Source organism: Salarias fasciatus, chromosome 22 (assembly GCF_902148845.1).
Source record: "Salarias fasciatus chromosome 22, fSalaFa1.1, whole genome shotgun sequence".
Classification (NCBI taxonomy): Eukaryota; Metazoa; Chordata; class Actinopteri; order Blenniiformes; family Blenniidae; genus Salarias; species Salarias fasciatus.
This window is the reverse complement of record NC_043765.1, coordinates 10,216,106-10,232,576: the sequence shown is the minus strand read 5'-3', so window position 1 is coordinate 10,232,576 and position 16,471 is coordinate 10,216,106. Positions and strand designations below refer to the sequence as shown.

The window sequence follows — 16,471 nt, the reverse complement described above, 5'->3', positions numbered from 1 at the left end:
CACGGAGAAGGTACATTTTTAGTAAAACACTGAAATACTCACAGGACTCCAGCAGGCTGGAGGGACTCTTCATCTGCTGCCGTCAGCGAACACCGATCAGGAACATTCAGCCTCTGAAACTTCAGCCGTCGTCCAACATGACTTTATTGACTTGTTGATTTTGTACCTCTCCCAGATTCTGCCCCAGATACACCGACCAAGGCAAATGATTTAAAAAAAAGATAATAAAAAAAGCTGAGCTATATCTTCAGCAGACTTTAACCACAGTAAATCAAAGAGCAGATAGCCTGGAGGGCGTGATCACCAGGAAACACAGTGGCCCTCATTTATCCAACGGCTGTACGGCGGTATATGGGCGTACACCCGTCGTACGTCCATATGAAAGACGGGTTAGTTATTTATCAATTTGGTCGTGATGGTTTGGAAAGATGAAATCTCACGACAGCTCTGACATCGTGTACACAAGTTTCAGTCAGTGCGGACTTGTGGTGCAGTGCAGAAAAACGTGGCGGAGCGTGAAAATAATTATAAAGCACATCTCAAACACGCCATAAAGCACAAGCAGCACACATTCAGGACAGATTAAAAATAAATAAAAAAATAAAATGATGCCCTGATGGAATATCTAATAAAATTCTTCTTTGCGGGATTAACAAAGGATTTTTAACTTTCAATAAGTCCGCTGGTTCATCCTGCCACGGAGAGGAGCGCAGTAGTGCGCAAAGACGCACAGGCTGCTGCTGCGGAGCTGCTTCAGACGCTCGATCCAGTGGGGGAAACGCTGCTGTTCCAGTTCATCCCCGAAAAGGTGTGCGACTTTATTTAGGCAGTTTTACACAATATTGCATTGGCTGATAGAGTTACTTTTGATGTGCTTGCGCCACGAGAGGAGCTGATGTGGGAACCAGCAGAGCCGCACTGGGTCTGGACGGAGGACACAGGACCTGAAGAACCACTACTGAAATGTAAATAAACTCTAAAGTTTAGCAAATGATTTATTTAATCAGTGATGTGAAGCCAGTAACCTAGAAAATAACATATGAACTAAAGGGAGATTAAATCCAGACAGAGGACGTTTTGTCAAACATTTTATGAAGACTTCTATAAATTGTCTTTCATTTAAGCAGATCCGGCAGCGGGTGCCATGCGCCACCCTCGGTGGCCTGAGTCCCGGGTCCTGTTCGGTCCTGTGTCCCGCTCGGTCCGGGGTCCTGCTCGGCACCGGGTCCGGTGCTGGGTGTGTTTCGGTGGGACCGTCCCCGCTGTGGGGAGGAGTCCGGGCCGCGGTGCTGCTGTCCGACTTTGAGACATAATTAAACAAAACACTGAAACTCTGAGCTGTACAACATGAATCAGCCTCATTATTTGGAATATCAGGGTTAAATTAACGGATCAATAATCTGTTCAGACCTCAGCCGGTGTCCGTTCGTCCAGGTGACGCTGCTCACTGCTGCTGCGAGCTTCCTCCAGACGGCGTTTTTCCCTTTAATTTTCAGTTTTTATTCTTCCAAAGAGCTCCTCCTGATTTACCTCCACCTCAGACCTGAGAGGATCCATTTCCAGCTCCCAAAAGTTTCTTTTTTCGCCAAAATCCTCCTTTTCCGTGTTTGACCTCAGTGGGCGCAGCTTCAGAACGATGAATATTCCAGGGCGTAACATGTTAATGACGATCAAATTCAGTCGCCGCATTTATCAACACCCGGTCACTCAAACGCTGAGATCGGCGAGGTACGGAAGTTTCTGTAATGCCGCGCGAGCCCCGTCGTACGATGAGCTCACCGCTCAGATATACACCCGTTTCAACGACGGATTGATAAATGAGGGCCAGTCTGTTTCCGCAATCACAGTCCGTCCTCCATTCTCCTCGGGGAGAGCAGTGCGTGGCTGCGCTGCCTGGAGGGGGGGCCAGGTACGCAGCATGGGTAGTGGCCCGGGCGTGGCCTTGCAGCCGGTGGGCTCTTCACCTCACCGGGGCCGGCCAGGACGTGCGGCTGAGCAAGTCCCCGGTGAAGACGTCTCTCCACCGACTACAGCGGGTCGGACCGGTCGGTGTCCGGCTGCGTCAAGCGTTCAGACAGCTGCTGGTGACAGGACGTGCCGTGGGAACACTGAGGAGGAGCGCTGCCCAGTCAGACTCTCTTAATTGAGCACATTTCAAATGAGAATGGAACCACGGAAATTGCCAATATGTGTTTAGATCATCCAGAAAATGGATGGAATTTTTCTCTCCCCTTTTATATTCAAATGAGTATGATCACGATGTTTACAGGGTGTTACTGTTCAGCAGTGTGAGTAGTACCAGTACTGCTGATACTACCTACACTGATCTAATGATTTCTTGGTCTGGTGCTGCAGAGCTTCATGAATTGATTTTATCCGTCAAACTGAGTCATCAAACTGAGTGGGCGGGTTTTTAAACCTGATTGGTTCCCCTGCTCATCAAGTCAAGATAGATGAATTCAATTCAGCTTTATTTATGATTCCAGATTCCAGATAAAGGATTGATGCAGAGCTAATGAACACACTTTGATACTCTGATGATGCTGTTCTCAGCATTACACCAACATTATGGAGAGTTCCCAATGAAAACAAACTGACGATGTCTCTGCGTGTGAGGGACAAAAGCAGCAATTACATGAAGAAGAGTAAGAGTGAGAAAGAATATGGATAAATCTGTTGTGACCTTTGGCTTTTCAGACCATAATCAGAACAATGAAGGAACATTTCCTTCAGGGGCTCCATACAGAACACTGAGAAAACATTTGAAAAAGCTTTTAAAAACTATTGAACAGCAGCAGTTGAACAGGCAGTGTGGCCCACTTTAAAGCACCGATAGCACTTTATTGTCCTGAACAAATGTGTTTGTCTTGACCTTTATGTGAATCTTGGACATTTGATAGCTGATGCCTTTCTTCTTTGCAGAAGATGCCGCCTGCCTTCAGCTTTGTGCTGATTTCATCTCTTCTCTTCCAGAAATTCACTCTCTGAAGGTTTTGATCACTGGATCATCTCAAGTTCCAAACCTTCCAGAGTTTGTAGCTGTTGGTTTGGTGGATGAACTTCAAATCACTCACTACGACAGCAACACCAGGAGATTAGTTCCCACTGTCAGGACCCGCACAGCAGCGGCCTCCTAGTGGCGCTGTGCAGGTTCTTGTGTTTGTTTTTCAGGTGGGTGGAGCTGGAGAGGAGGCTTGCTGCAGCAGGGGTTCAGCTCGTCAGCGGGATGACTTTCAGCTGCTTGGGGCACTGGCACTATTTAAGCGACGCCCAGGCTGAGAGTCAGCGCTGGATCGTAACATCTACGCCCGTGTGTCACGTGTGTAGCACCTTCAGCTTCGTAGCTTCTCAAGCTGACCAAGTCTTCCTTTGTTTGCAGTTGGGGTTCCGATCAGCCTGCCGCAGCACCCAGCCTCTCTCAGCCTCTCCAGCCGCCCACCTGCCCTGGACTGTCTCAGGACGCGGAGCCAGGACGCCAAGACCGAAGCTCGCCACCGACTATTCGGACAGTGCCCACTCGGACCAGCCGCCTGGACTCGCCGCTTCCTGACCCCCCCCAGAATAAACTGTTCCTGCACTCTTCAGACCTGCCTCCATCTTGCTGTCTGCGTCTGAGCCTCACTACAGACCGTAACACCCACACAGGACTGGATGAAGAAAATCACAGAAGAATATTCAACTGGGAGAGATCTGGGAGAGATGCACTGAGCTCTCCATGGGAAGTCAACAGTTTTTCAAAGCAAACATTGAGATCATGAAGCAGCTCTTCAACCGAACTGGAGGTTTGATTGAACTTTGTCTTTTTCCTGATCCTGTCTACACACACACACACACACACACGCGCGCGCACAGTCTTGTATTTCTATCCTTGTGGGGACCGTCCATTGACTCCCATTCATGTCTAGCCCCTAACCCTGACCCTTACCCTAACCCTAACCCACACCACAACAAAGCCTAACCCTAAAGAAATGTTTTTGCACTTTTACTTTTTTCAGTAACAACAACATGGTCAAGAAAACACTGTTTCTCCTACTTAGGACCAGAAAAAGGTCCCCACAAGGCACGTCGTTCCACGTTTTGCTATCCTTGTGGGGACATTTGGCCCCAACAAGGATAGAAATACAAGAACACACACACACACACACACACACAAGGGTGACCATATTTTGAATTTCAAAAAAGAGGACCCGGGGGGGGGGGCTCGAGGCACAAATTCAGATAGGCTTCTCAGAGGTTGTCGAACATGCTTTATTATGCTTCATTGATGCGAAACTAACTTCTTTAACAAAATAAAATGAAATGTAAAAACTTGTAACAAAATAATAGCTCAATAGCTCTCTTAGACTCTTTACAAATATTAAATAATGTTCTAAATATGAACTCTTCTGTTAGAAGATCCAGCTTCAACAATATATTTCTTAATAACTGTAATAAGATAGAAGAAAATAAGAGTCTCACCAAAATACTAACTTAACAAACAAAAAAGATATACACTTTTAATCTTAAATTGTTTTCTTCATCCTGCTTTTCTTCTACATTCTATTTTTCATCTCGGTATGTTGGAACTTTTTTTTGCAGTTCATCTGAGAAGCTGCTCTTAAGCTGAGGCTTTTTCCTGCTCCGCTGTCGAATTAAGTAGAGAAGAAATTCATCAGTTCTTCATTAATAGTGTTGTAAACAGTCGGAATGCATTGATCTCATGCCTTGTATTATAATAAATAGAGGGGTTAATAAATAGAATTTAGGTAGTTCTCTGATCCCACTCTATAGCGATAGGGGGCGGTATTGCGCCTGTTGAAATGGTGCCATCCGCCGGTAAACAACACAGAAGAAGAAGAAGCGCTCCGCTGTCTGAAGCCCCGTCTTCTCCGCTCCGTCTGTGTGTGTGTGTGTGTGTGTGTGTGTGTGTGTGTGTGTGTGTGTGTGTGTGTGTGTGTGTGTGTGTGTGTGTGTGTGTGTGTGTGTGTGTGTGTGTGTGTGTGTGTGTGTGTGTGTGTGTGTGTGTGTGTGTGTGTGTGCGCGCTCGCGGCGCAGATCGGCTCACATGACGCCTCTCGGTAATCACGTCGCGCAACAAAGTATCATAGTATTGTGTGCAAAGCGCTGGTCAATTTACGTTCACGTGCTCTGAGAAACAGTGAAACCCGGACATTTCCTTGAATTTAAAAAACCCGCCCGGACGCCCCGGACAGGACGTAAAAAGAGGACATGTCCGGGGAAAAGAGGACGTATGGTCACCCTAACACACACACACACACACACACACACACACACACACACACACACACACACACACACACTGACTAAGACTAAGGCTGAGTGATCATGTCATTGAACTTAGTGATTGCAATAAATTTCTGGTCAATCACAATGATCAGCTGTGAACCCATTTACTTGGTCCCAAGTGAAGCTCAAGTAGGGTCCCGTATTAGACGGGACGTCACGTATTTGAGCCAAAAGAGGCGCGTCCCGCACGGGACGTTGTTTGTCCCGGCAGCTTGGGTAAAGGCAGGATGCATATTTTTTCTCTCTCTCTGTGTTCTGAAGGCTGTATGGCATGGCATGTAATTTGAGAGCTCAGCCACTAGGGGCGCTAGAACCAGAGCACGAGAGCACCAAGCAGAGTGAAGAAGAAACTCCCTGTAGAGCTACTCTGTTTGGGTCAAAAGAAGAACAGTACTGACAACAGTGTAACCATGGGTGTCACGCTATGTGGAGTTTGAGCCGGTGTATCTGTCTGTTCTTTCAAGTTCACGTTTCCATCTGCCACTTGTGTGTGTGTGTGTGTGTGTGTGTCCATCGACATGTAAGATTGTGCCGTTTTCATATCGGAAGTTGTAAGCACAACTTTTACTATTCTGTGTCTCAAATCTCGCCATAATAAGGGTTAAAAATGAGATGTGTAACCTCCAGTTATTCTTCGTCAACTTACCAGACAGCATTTGTTCTCTGGCCAGCGTTTCCAGTATGACGGGCCGTCAGGGCGTTTGTTTGAAAGTTGATGAAAAATGTTTCTTACTGCCATGCATGTCATCCGTGGTCCGTGCATGAAGTATAATTCATTGTTGTTGCTCACACTGTACAAAGAAAACACTCGTTTTCGGGGGTATTTCCTATTTCACTGACATATGAGGTGAAAAACAATTCTGCACAAGACAGCGGCGCCAAGCGGCCGCTTTCCCCTTATCCAACTTGCACAATGAAAATTAAAAAAAGGAAGTACAAGCCTTCAACGAGCCTTCAAAGTAAAAGCATGGCGTTAAAGGTACCTTTTGTTAGTTTGATTTCCTGTTAAACTGACATCATCAGATTCCATAAAACAGGTCATTTTCTCATGTTTTCGTTTTTGGGCAAAAACGAGAAGCAACTCGTTTTTTCGTTTTTCCGTTCTGCCAGACAAAATTAGTAGTTACTGGACGTAAGTCCAGTTCTATGACTAAGTGCGCTCCCACCTACGGGCTTCGCTATTGGCACTCCTCTTGGCGCCAGCCAATCCACTGAGACAACAGAAGATTTGACGCAACAATCCTGTACGCGCGATGGCGCAGCACCACGCCCCTCGCCGAGGGTATATCCCGAGCCAGCAGCGGTCGCAACCCCTTCTTCTGAATCAGCCAAGTAAGGGAAGCAGACAGCTGGGCCAGCTGGTAGGTGGGCGCGCACTTAAGGCCCGTCCATGCTTCACATGTACGCGTTTCCGCGTCCGCTTTGGAAGGTCCGCGCACCACCGATGCGGACGCGCCTTCTCCCATGCTACATTTTGAGCTCAGCTGTGCGCGTCTCATGCAGGCGCGGTGATCCACGCAGCCTCGAGAAGCTTTTCCGGCTCTACAGACTGTTTATCTGCTCCTTTATTACGGATTATTTAGAGAAAATTAAGCACATACATTGTCAGTACATTATCTTTAAGTATTAAAGTTTATTTAGCCTTTTTTTTCTGTTTCTGAATCGCAGGGGTGGCGCCGGAGCGATTAGTTACTTTTTCACTTCTGTCTGCAGACCTTCTCCTCCCTCCAGACAGTGTGCTCTCTCTTTCCACGAGTTTTTCACTCTTTCGGTGTCTTTAAGTGGAGCCATCAGGCTGGAGCTCCGTCTACTTTCACTTTTACCGTCATGTTTTGTTTGCTATGGCGCTCTGGCGCATGCGTACACTTCCGCGACCTGCGCTCAATGCGCAACGCGGTCTCAAATTCTGGCTGCTGCGCGGACGTCCACGGATCGGTCCGCGCGGACCCTAGTGGACAGGAATTCATGACAATTTTTACGTCACGCGGACCAACGCGCAACGCGCACCCACGCGGACATGTGAAGCATGGACGGGCCTTTACTCATAGAACTGGAGTTACGTCCAGTAACTTCTAATTCTATTTCGTAAGTGCTTAGCCCACCTACGGGCTTCGCTAGTGGTACTCACCGAGGCGGAGGCCGTAGGGATGAATGTACTCCCAGCTGGCCTGCTGACGGGATTGGTGCGGAAGACGGAAGTAAACAAACCGGACGTCCAGAACGGCCGCAGAACTCCCGAAGAATGCGACGAGCATCCATGTGCCGAAGTGCCGCCCGTGTCGTGTACAAGCATCGCCACAGCGATACACACACACGCCGGCCGGGGCAAGCCACAGCGGCAGGCGGAGGGGAAACCCCCGGCCCGCGACCCACACTCGGGAAGCGGCAGCCAGGAGAGAAGGCCCAATACGGCAAGCGGCAGAGCTCCTGTTCCCGCTAAGCACCGTCATGGTCACAACATCCGCAGACCGCGGCAGAGCCAAGCGGCAGGCAGGGAAAAGCCCTGGTCCGCGACCCCACTCGGGACGCGGCAGCCGGGCCACAGGGACCAACACGGTTAAGCGACAGAGCTCGTGCTCTCGCTGAAAACCAGCATGGCCACAGTGTCTGTGCACATATCCGTCAGATATGAATACACAAAAGTGGACGCGGAGGCCCAGGAGGCAGCCTGGCAGATGTCACTCACCGTGACCCCTCTGCACAGGGCCGCAGAGGCAGCCACACGCCGTGTCGAATGAGCACGAATCACTGCCGGCGGCGAGAGATTCTGTGTCTTGTAGGCAGCTGCAATAGCGCCCCCCACCCAGTGGGCGAGACGCTGAGAGGTCAGCGGGACTCCACGCCCCCGTGCTCCAAACCTCACAAACAGCTGGTCCGTAGTGCGAAAGCCAGCTGTGCGCTGGACATAGTAACGTAGGGCCCTGACCAGACACAGCAACCGCAGCCCTGGGTCGTCCCCAGACGAGTCAGGCAGGGAGTCAGGCAGGGAATCTGAGAAAAAAAAAAAAAAAATCATATTGTAGGATTTTTAAAGCTATAGTGCGTAACTTCGGTCGCCCTCTAGCGGAATTCTGCGTTCTTACAACAATAAAGCCGGCGCTTCCACATGACGTACACCACGGTGTCCCCCCCTCCCCCTCTCCCCCCAACCACTGCCACAGTGATTCGCGTTTCCACAGCACCAATCACCGTTGGAAACGGTTTTTATTCTGTGTGAATCAGGACAGCTGGTGAAAAAAAGATGGACTCTCCTGAAGAGGTAATTATTGTTTTTTTTTTTTTTTTTGGTTTTTGCCACAGAAACGCAAATAGCTTATTACAAACGGGAGACAAGGTGCCTGCTAATTTGTACCTGACAGGTTTGCCTTCTCCGTCGGTCACTTTCCTTCTCCCAACCGTCCAGGCTTTTTTTCTGGTGGTAGGATCCACTCCAGGACTCTTTCTCAGCCGTTTCTTTGGATTATCCGCCATGCCGCTTCCTCATTCTGCCTGAGCTCCTGCCTGTTGCTGTGAGACCCTCTGCGCGTCCTCCCCCTCCCTTCTTGTTGTGACGTAAAATGCGTAATTTCCTGCTCGCCAGCGCGGGAATGTCGCCAGTCGACACGCAAAGCAAGAAATATATATACTGAAAAATCCCGCGACATGTTAGAGGAGCCGATCGGCTTAATCTGCATTTTGTCATCTCCACTAGTAGTGGCTTGACTAAAACAGACGTTCATAGACATTTAAAAGTTACACACTATAGCTTTAAAGAATTTTATGGAATCATGGTGGAAAAAAATTATTTGGTTATTAATGTCACGCCCTGTGCCCCTACGACCAGATGGAGGCGCTCCGGTTCTGTTTTGTCCTGTGCATGTCCTGTCTTCCTGTTTTCTGTCTGCCCTGATGTTCTCCTGCCTCCCTCGTTACCGCCCTAATGGGTATCACCTGTCCTGCCCTCTATTTAAGCCCTGCTCTCCTGGTGTGTCTTGTCGGTTCGTTGTGGGTCTGTCTGCATGTCCAGTTTGTGTGTCCTGGCCTGCCTCAGCTCTGCTCTGCTCTGCTCATTCCTGTATCCTGCGTTCCTGTGTCCCTGTTTCCTGCAAATAAGTGAGTTTTGAACTGATTTATTTGTTTTGGCTGCCTGCGCATGGGTCCTTCCATCCCGCATCCGTGACAATTAAAAGTTCAACCTAATACTTTGTAAAATAACCTTGCAACCTGGCAATGACAGAGGTCAAACGTTGACTGACGGTCTTCAACAGGTTTGCACGCACTGCAGCTGGAACGTTGGTTTATTCCTACATGGAAGTCTCCTAAATATGTTGTTGCCCCAATAATGGTGCAACGGATCACTAAACTCACGGATCGGATCATTTTTCGGATCGGCAAAAATAAATGCATAAAATCTGTTTTGTTTTATTAGAAACTTAAATTATTAAATTTAAATATATAAAAGTAGTGCACAAGGCATAATAGCTTCTTTTTAACATAATTATTATTGAAAAACAACTTAAAGTGCAATTAATACGAATATCTCCTTCATTTGAAATATAATAATGAACCAAAAATCAATGTAAAGTGCAACAGCAACATAAAAAGGCTGGTTCAAAAGACCATTAGTAAAATAAAACTCAAAGGTAAACATAAAATGACATCTTCCTTGAAACAAGGAGAATGAAAGAACCTGATCGGTCGGACTGCGCAGGGAGAGGCTGCTTAAATGTTGCAGTGTCGCTTCAAATGTGCGGACATGCTCGATGTGTTTCCACTTTCATATGGCTTTTTTATGCCACAGTGCCGACACACACCGTCGCGGTTTTGCCCACTGACCTCTTTCCTTTGTTGTCATATTTGACAGGGAAACCAAAATGCAGGGATTTAAGTGTCGCGGGGCGTTCAAGCTCCTCCTTTCTCTTTAACTTTCTCTTTTTTATTTTTTTTTTTAGAAATCGATCCGCGGGTCACGTATGTGCCGAACCGATGACGTTTAGCCGAACGGATCACGGATCAATGATGATCCGTTGCACCACTATGCCCCAATGTGGATTCTGAAATAAAGAAGCCAGTTTGTTGGGTTTCCTCGTTGAAGTATGTGTCTTTCTGTCTCTCAGGTGTTCATGTCAGTCAGCGCATGACTGGCTGTGAATGAGACGATGAAACTGGTGAAGTAAACGGATATTGGCAGTATGGATATGATGGAGAAGATTTCATCTCTTTAGACATGAAGACAGAAACATTCATTGCTCCAGTTCATCAGGCTGTTCCCTCTAAACACAAGTTGGAAAATGACAAAGCTTACATAGCAAAGCAGAAGTACCACTACACTAAAGAATGTCGTGACTGGCTGAAGAAGTATGTGGAGTTTGGTCGGAGCTCACTGATGAGAAAAGGTAAAATGTTTGGAGTTTGTCTCTCAGCTTCTCTTCTTTCATGCTGCTCTCAGCATCTCCTCTCCTCTCTCCATCTGGCCTTCCTTCATCCCTCTTTCCATGGCCCGTCTCTTCCTGGCTGCAGTGGCTGACATGAGAGAGAAAGAGTGTAGAGAAGAATCCAGTAAAGTGTGAGGTGTCTTCCTGCTTGTTCTCCAGATCTTCCCTCAGTGTCTCTCCTCCAGAAGACTCCCTCCTCTCCGCTCACCTGCCACGCTACAGGTTTCTACCCCGACAGAGCCGACTTGTTCTGGAAGAAAGACGAGGAGGAGCTCCATGAGGACGTGGTCAAAGGAGAGATCCTCCCCAACCATGACGGGAGCTTCCAGATGAGCGTTGATCTGGATCTTTCAGGGCTCAAAGATGAAGACTGGGGGAGGTACAGCTGTGTGTTTCATCTGGCTGGAGGACAGGAAGTCTCCAAGAGACTGGACAAACGGGACATCAGGACCAACTGGAAGACAAATGATGGAGGTCAGAGACTCTTCATTTCACTCTCATTCTCTCATTTGTCACTTCAGGAAATCAAGTCCAGCATCATAGAATGTGAAGTTGACTTCAGTCCAGAACTTTCCCCTCATTTCCCAGAGATCCAAACCTCCAGAGTTCATCTGGATTGATTTCCACATGTGACTGAGGCCTGGATCCCATCTGTCAGTCTGTGAATGCAGCGTCTTCTTCCTGCTTCCACTGTCCAAAAGCAGATGGGATGTGAGCCTCATGAGAGCAGCAGATCAGAATGTGGAGACGTTCCACTGACAGTGTCGATGCAGCCTCAATGCAGCCACAGTCATCTTGTCAGCAGTCTTTGCCGCTCTCTGCAGGCAGCAGTGCTGATGCAGCTGATCAGGATGCTCTCCATGCTGCAGCTGGAGGAGCTGCTGAAGCTCTTTGGAGACGTCCCACACTTCTCACACTCTGACATCAAATGTCCAAACTCCTCAGAGAGCTGAGCAGCTGTTTCTCTGCAGGGTTTCCCACTGGAGCTGCTGCTGGAGGAGTTGTTGCTGCTCTGCTCCTCCTGACAGGCTGCATCATGGGACTCATCTGCTTGAAGAAACCACCTCAAGGTAAAGTAGAAACTCTCCTTGTCCAAGTTTCTTCCTTTGGATGTTCCTCTTCAGTGATTTCTCCTCTTCCTTTCAGACACAAATAACTGAGAACAAGTTCTGCTCTTTGTTTTCCAGCCTCTGAAACTTCCTCTTCATCAGGAGAAGATCCAGCCGAGAAGAAGATGTTATAAACCTCTTCATGAAAGGAAGAGTCCAGAGAGGCTCCAGTCATTGAGTCTGATGGAGCAAGAGCCAAAAGAAATGATGGAGAAGTTGCTGATTGCTCCACTCTGAGCTGCTCTCCAGGACGGGGCTCCTTCCTCCCTGTGGATTGACTTTGCTTTGGTGGAATCTTGCTGCAGCTTGTGGCTCTTTGAGTGTTTGGATCAGATGTTTTGGAGGAGGAGGCTCCTGCAGCAGTTCTCACACTGACAACTCAGTGAAAATCCTCTTTGGGCTTCAATGGACATGAAGACAGTCTGGATTAGAACTGATGTGTTGAGCGAGTTTCTCTCCTCCACTGATTTCCTCCTGACTAAACTATTGATCTGCTTCATTCACTTGTTGCTTCTCATCACTTCCTTCTGATCTTTTCTTGGTTTTATTTGATCTCAGATGGTGAAATGTTTTGGACTTTGCTTCATATTGACAGCAGAAACCAGGAGCTTTTTCCTTTATGGTGTCAGTTCCTCAGAGGACTTTTAGAGCTGCTTTCATCTCAGCTTTTGCTCTTTCAGTCATATTTATTCTGATTTTTCAGCCTCTGAATAAAGTTCTTCAAAATCCCTCAGTCTTTACTCTTTTATTAGATTTACATTTCCTTTGTCACGCTCTGCGCCTGTGTGCACGTACCAGTGTGTACACACACACACACACACACTCAGCCAGGTCCAGAGTGCTCCTCAGGAGGACTGGGACTCTTCCCGGTGGGCCGGTCTGATACTTGGACCGGGTTGTCCCGGGCCTCCTCCCTCCACTGACAGGACCTCCGCTCGGTCTGCCGTGTGTGAAACAGGTCAGAAAAAGCAACGGCGGCCCAGAAGAAGCTCGGAGCGTCTCTGGAAACAGATGCTAACAGAGACAAGTTTTTCACTGAAACTACGGTCAGAACAACAGATGAGGACGATGAAACGGGTCAGAAGTTTAACCACAGTTCAGTTTAATCCAGCAGTCAGTGAACTGTGAGGCGTTGTGTCGTCTGACTTGATAAATCAGTTCAGTAACAGTTTGATGTGACGCTACAGAAGAGGAAAACCTTGTTTTTTTAGCCCCTCAGCAACAAGATCCAGCAGCAAGCAGCAGTCCAGAGTGGGCAGGTAGGACTGATCACTGGATCCATCAGATTATTGAATATCATGAAGATCAGTGTTGGGAAAGTAATATATTACTTTCACAGGCTGGTGTTGTTCAACCATTGACTTGCAGGTCATAAATGACTGATCATCACTGATGAAGAGTCGGGTGTCGACCTGCTCCATGTGAAAAACTCCCTGGAAGTCCTTGATGGTTCAGCTCCACATGAATGAAACGGAGCCAGACTGATCAGAAGGCTTTGTGAAAAGAGGGATTTGTGCTGAGAATTTAGACCATTTTTAAAATGTGATTTAGAGTCAGAAGCAGAGCAGGAGCCAGTGGTGATGAGGGGATTGATCCTGAATGAAAGTAATCTCCTCTCTCAGTAGAATCTGCTCTCTGATGTCCACCATGTGACTGGACCGGCCTCCAGCTTCCTGTTACCACTGTCCATCACACCAGCAGCCTGGGAGGAGAGCTTCTCACTGGAAACTCATTAGAAACACACTCAGGAGCCCTTTGACCCGGAAGAAGAGGTGGAGAGCACTTCCTGTGAGCTCCTGCAGAGGTCGCTGTCCAGAGGAGAGGTGCTGAAACGCTCTGCTGCAGTTGAACAACACCGGCCTGTGAAAGTAATATATTACTTTCCCAACACTGATCTTCATGATATTCAATAATCTGATGGATCCAGTGATCAGTCCTACCTGCCCACTCTGGACTGCTGCTTGCTGCTGGATCTTGTTCCTGAGGGGCTAAAAAAACAAGGTTTTCCACTTCTGTAGCGTCACATCAAACTGTTACTGAACTGATTTATCAAGTCAGACGACACAACGCCTCACAGTTCACTGACTGCTGGATTAAACTGAACTGTGGTTAAACTTCTGACCCGTTTCATCGTCCTCATCTGTTGTTCTGACCGTAGTTTCAGTGAAAAACTTGTCTCTGTTAGCATCTGTTTCCAGAGACGCTCCGAGCTTCTTCTGGGCCGCCGTTGCTTTTTCTGACCTGTTTCACACACGGCAGACCGAGCGGAGGTCCTGTCAGTGGAGGGAGGAGGCCCGGGACAACCCGGTCCAAGTATCAGACCGGCCCACCGGGAAGAGTCCCAGTCCTCCTGAGGAGCACTCTGGACCTGGCTGAGGGTGTCTGTGTGTGTGTGTGTGTGTGTGTGTGTGTGTGTGTGTGTGTGTGTGTGTGTGTGCACTGGTACGTGCACACAGGTACAGAGTGTGACAAACAAAACGAGAAACTAAAAAAAGAGTAAAGACTGAGGGATTGTGGAGAACTTTATTCAGAGGCTGAAAAATCAGAATAAATATGATTGAAAGAGCAAAAGCTGAGATGAAAGCAGCTCTAAAAGTCCTCTGAGGAACTGACACCATAAAGGAAAAAGCTCCTGGTTTCTGCTGTCAATATGAAGCAACGTCCAAAACATTTCACCATCTGAGATCAAATAAATCAAGAAAAGATCAGAAGGAAGTGATGAGAAGCAACAAGTGAATGAAGCAGATCAATAGTTTAGTCAGGAGGAAATCAGTGGAGGAGAGAAACTCGCTCAACACATCAGTTCTAATCCAGACTGTCTTCATGTCCATTGAAGCCCAAAGAGGATTTTCACTGAGTTGTCAGTGGCCACGTTTCCATGGGGCAAAAAATCCTCATAATCACATTTTAAGGAGAAGCAGATTGTAAATGTGTCATATAAACACCTGAAAGGATCCGCTTCACTCAGAGTGGATTATATTTCGGATCTGATTGTACGAGGTGGTCGACGCCGATCGATAATCCGCTCTGTGTCTCATATAAACAACACCTGACAGCAGAGCGGACTAAATGGGGGATTATTCGTTGTGCCATGCGTTCCCTCGTACGTAGAGATGTGATGATATGGCAGCAAACAGGAAGCAGGAAAGTCAAAAACAAGCAGAAGAACTGGACGGTGGCTGAGAAACACTTTTAATAAAAACCCTGAGAGAACAAACACTGCAGAGGAGAGGTGACCACAAACCGCTCAACAGCCAGTTGTTCAAAGAGCTCCATGGTAGACTACTGGAGGACCGCCCGGCCGGTGTTATGGATGAACTGGTTCCCTTGCTAAAGAGTGAGGAATGTCTGTAAACTCATGCTGGTAACAGCAGATGTTAAAATAAGACTCACGAAAGACTCTAAACTTGTACATTTACTGTAACTGTAGATAACCGACGTTCACTAGAACGACGACAAGTTTCAGTCAGTATTTCAACATCTGTTGGTCACAAGTGAACACGAACACCAGTTAATTTGAAACATCAGCAGGCGGAGCAGAGCTGTGGAGCTTTACACCGGGACGTGCCGCTCGGCGGGGCGGGACTCCGGATGGGGGAGCGCTCGCTCGTTGAGTAGTGTATCATGGAGATGTTGGGACATTATTTGAGCAGATATCCAGCAGATAAAGACACTGCTGGGGCTGAGGACTGCTGCTGCAGAGCTAAAGACCTGAAAGTTCTGTGAGAGACTTTGTCCCCATGTCAGAGGACGCCGTATAATCTGTTTCATCAGGGGGCCTGGTAAACCAGGACTGATCGTGGATCACTTTGTATGCCGTCATGTACACAAATGTGTTTAATACGATTGTTTTCCAATGGATTGAAAAAACAGCCATGTAAACCGGGCCAGTGTGAGAACTGCTGCAGGAGCCTCCTCCTCCAAAACATCTGATCCAAACACTCAAAGAGCCACAAGCTGCAGCAAGATTCCACCAAAGCAAAGTCAATCCACAGGGAGGAAGGAGCCCCGTCCTGGAGAGCAGCTCAGAGTGGAGCAATCAGCAACTTCTCCATCATTTCTTTTGGCTCTTGCTCCATCAGACTCAATGACTGGAGCCTCTCTGGACTCTTCCTTTCATGCAGAGGTTTCTAACATGCTCTGCTCTTCACTGCTCCCCTGTCAAGACAAAGAAAGACAAAGAATCCTCTGTTAGTGGGATTCAGTCCTCTTTTCACCTGGAATCCATGTTTGTGTCCACACAGCAGATCAAACAGAGAGAAATGTGTCCAAAGTCTTCAATTCAAACACCACATGTTCATGACATGTCACATCTGCAGCTGGATTGGAGTGTTGGAGACTACGGCCTGATTTCTGACATGCTTCACTTGATGGACTCACTTTCTTCACGGCTGGATCTTCTCCTGATGAAGAGGAAGTTTCAGAGGCTGGAAAACAAAGAGCAAAACTTGTTCTCAGTCATTTGTGTCTGAAAGGAAGAGGAGAAATCACTGAAGAGGAACATCCAAAGGAAGAAACTTGGACAAGGAGAGTTTCTACTTTACCTTGAGGTGGTTTCTTCAAGCAGACGATGAGTCCCATGATGCAGTCTGTCAGGAGGAGCAGAGCAGCAACAACTCCTCCAGCAGCAGCTCCAGTGGGAAATCCTGCAGAGAAACAGCT

The 16,471-nt window shown here is 47.7% G+C and overlaps 2 protein-coding genes and 1 long non-coding RNA gene across 8 annotated transcripts in view; 2 read left to right on the top strand and 1 right to left on the bottom strand.

Moving 5' to 3' along the window:
* The window catches only part of LOC115409078 (class I histocompatibility antigen, F10 alpha chain-like), a 420,939-nt gene that overhangs the window by 64,590 nt on the left and 339,878 nt on the right, over window positions 1–16,471 (top strand). The gene's annotated exons all lie outside the window — the stretch shown is intronic.
* The window catches only part of LOC115409072 (class I histocompatibility antigen, F10 alpha chain-like), a 324,040-nt gene that overhangs the window by 100,275 nt on the left and 207,294 nt on the right, over window positions 1–16,471 (bottom strand). Inside the window, exons 5-7 of one of the 4 annotated variants that reach the window (XM_030120062.1) lie at window positions 16,354–16,455; window positions 16,190–16,236; window positions 15,726–15,967 (exon numbers count right to left, since the gene is read on the bottom strand). The exons of 2 other annotated variants lie outside the window; for them this stretch is intronic. In XM_030120062.1, coding sequence (XP_029975922.1) covers window positions 15,926–15,967; window positions 16,190–16,236; window positions 16,354–16,455 — 191 coding nt within the window. In that variant the 3' untranslated portion in view covers window positions 15,726–15,925. Of the gene's footprint in view, window positions 1–15,725; window positions 15,968–16,189; window positions 16,237–16,353; window positions 16,456–16,471 lie in introns of those variants that run through there. One more of the 4 variants, XM_030120064.1, reaches the window with a different exon arrangement.
* On the top strand, window positions 3,112–3,584 carry LOC115409087 (uncharacterized). Its single transcript, XR_003933888.1, has 2 exons — window positions 3,112–3,310; window positions 3,380–3,584. It is a non-coding gene; the product is annotated as an uncharacterized LOC115409087 (long non-coding RNA).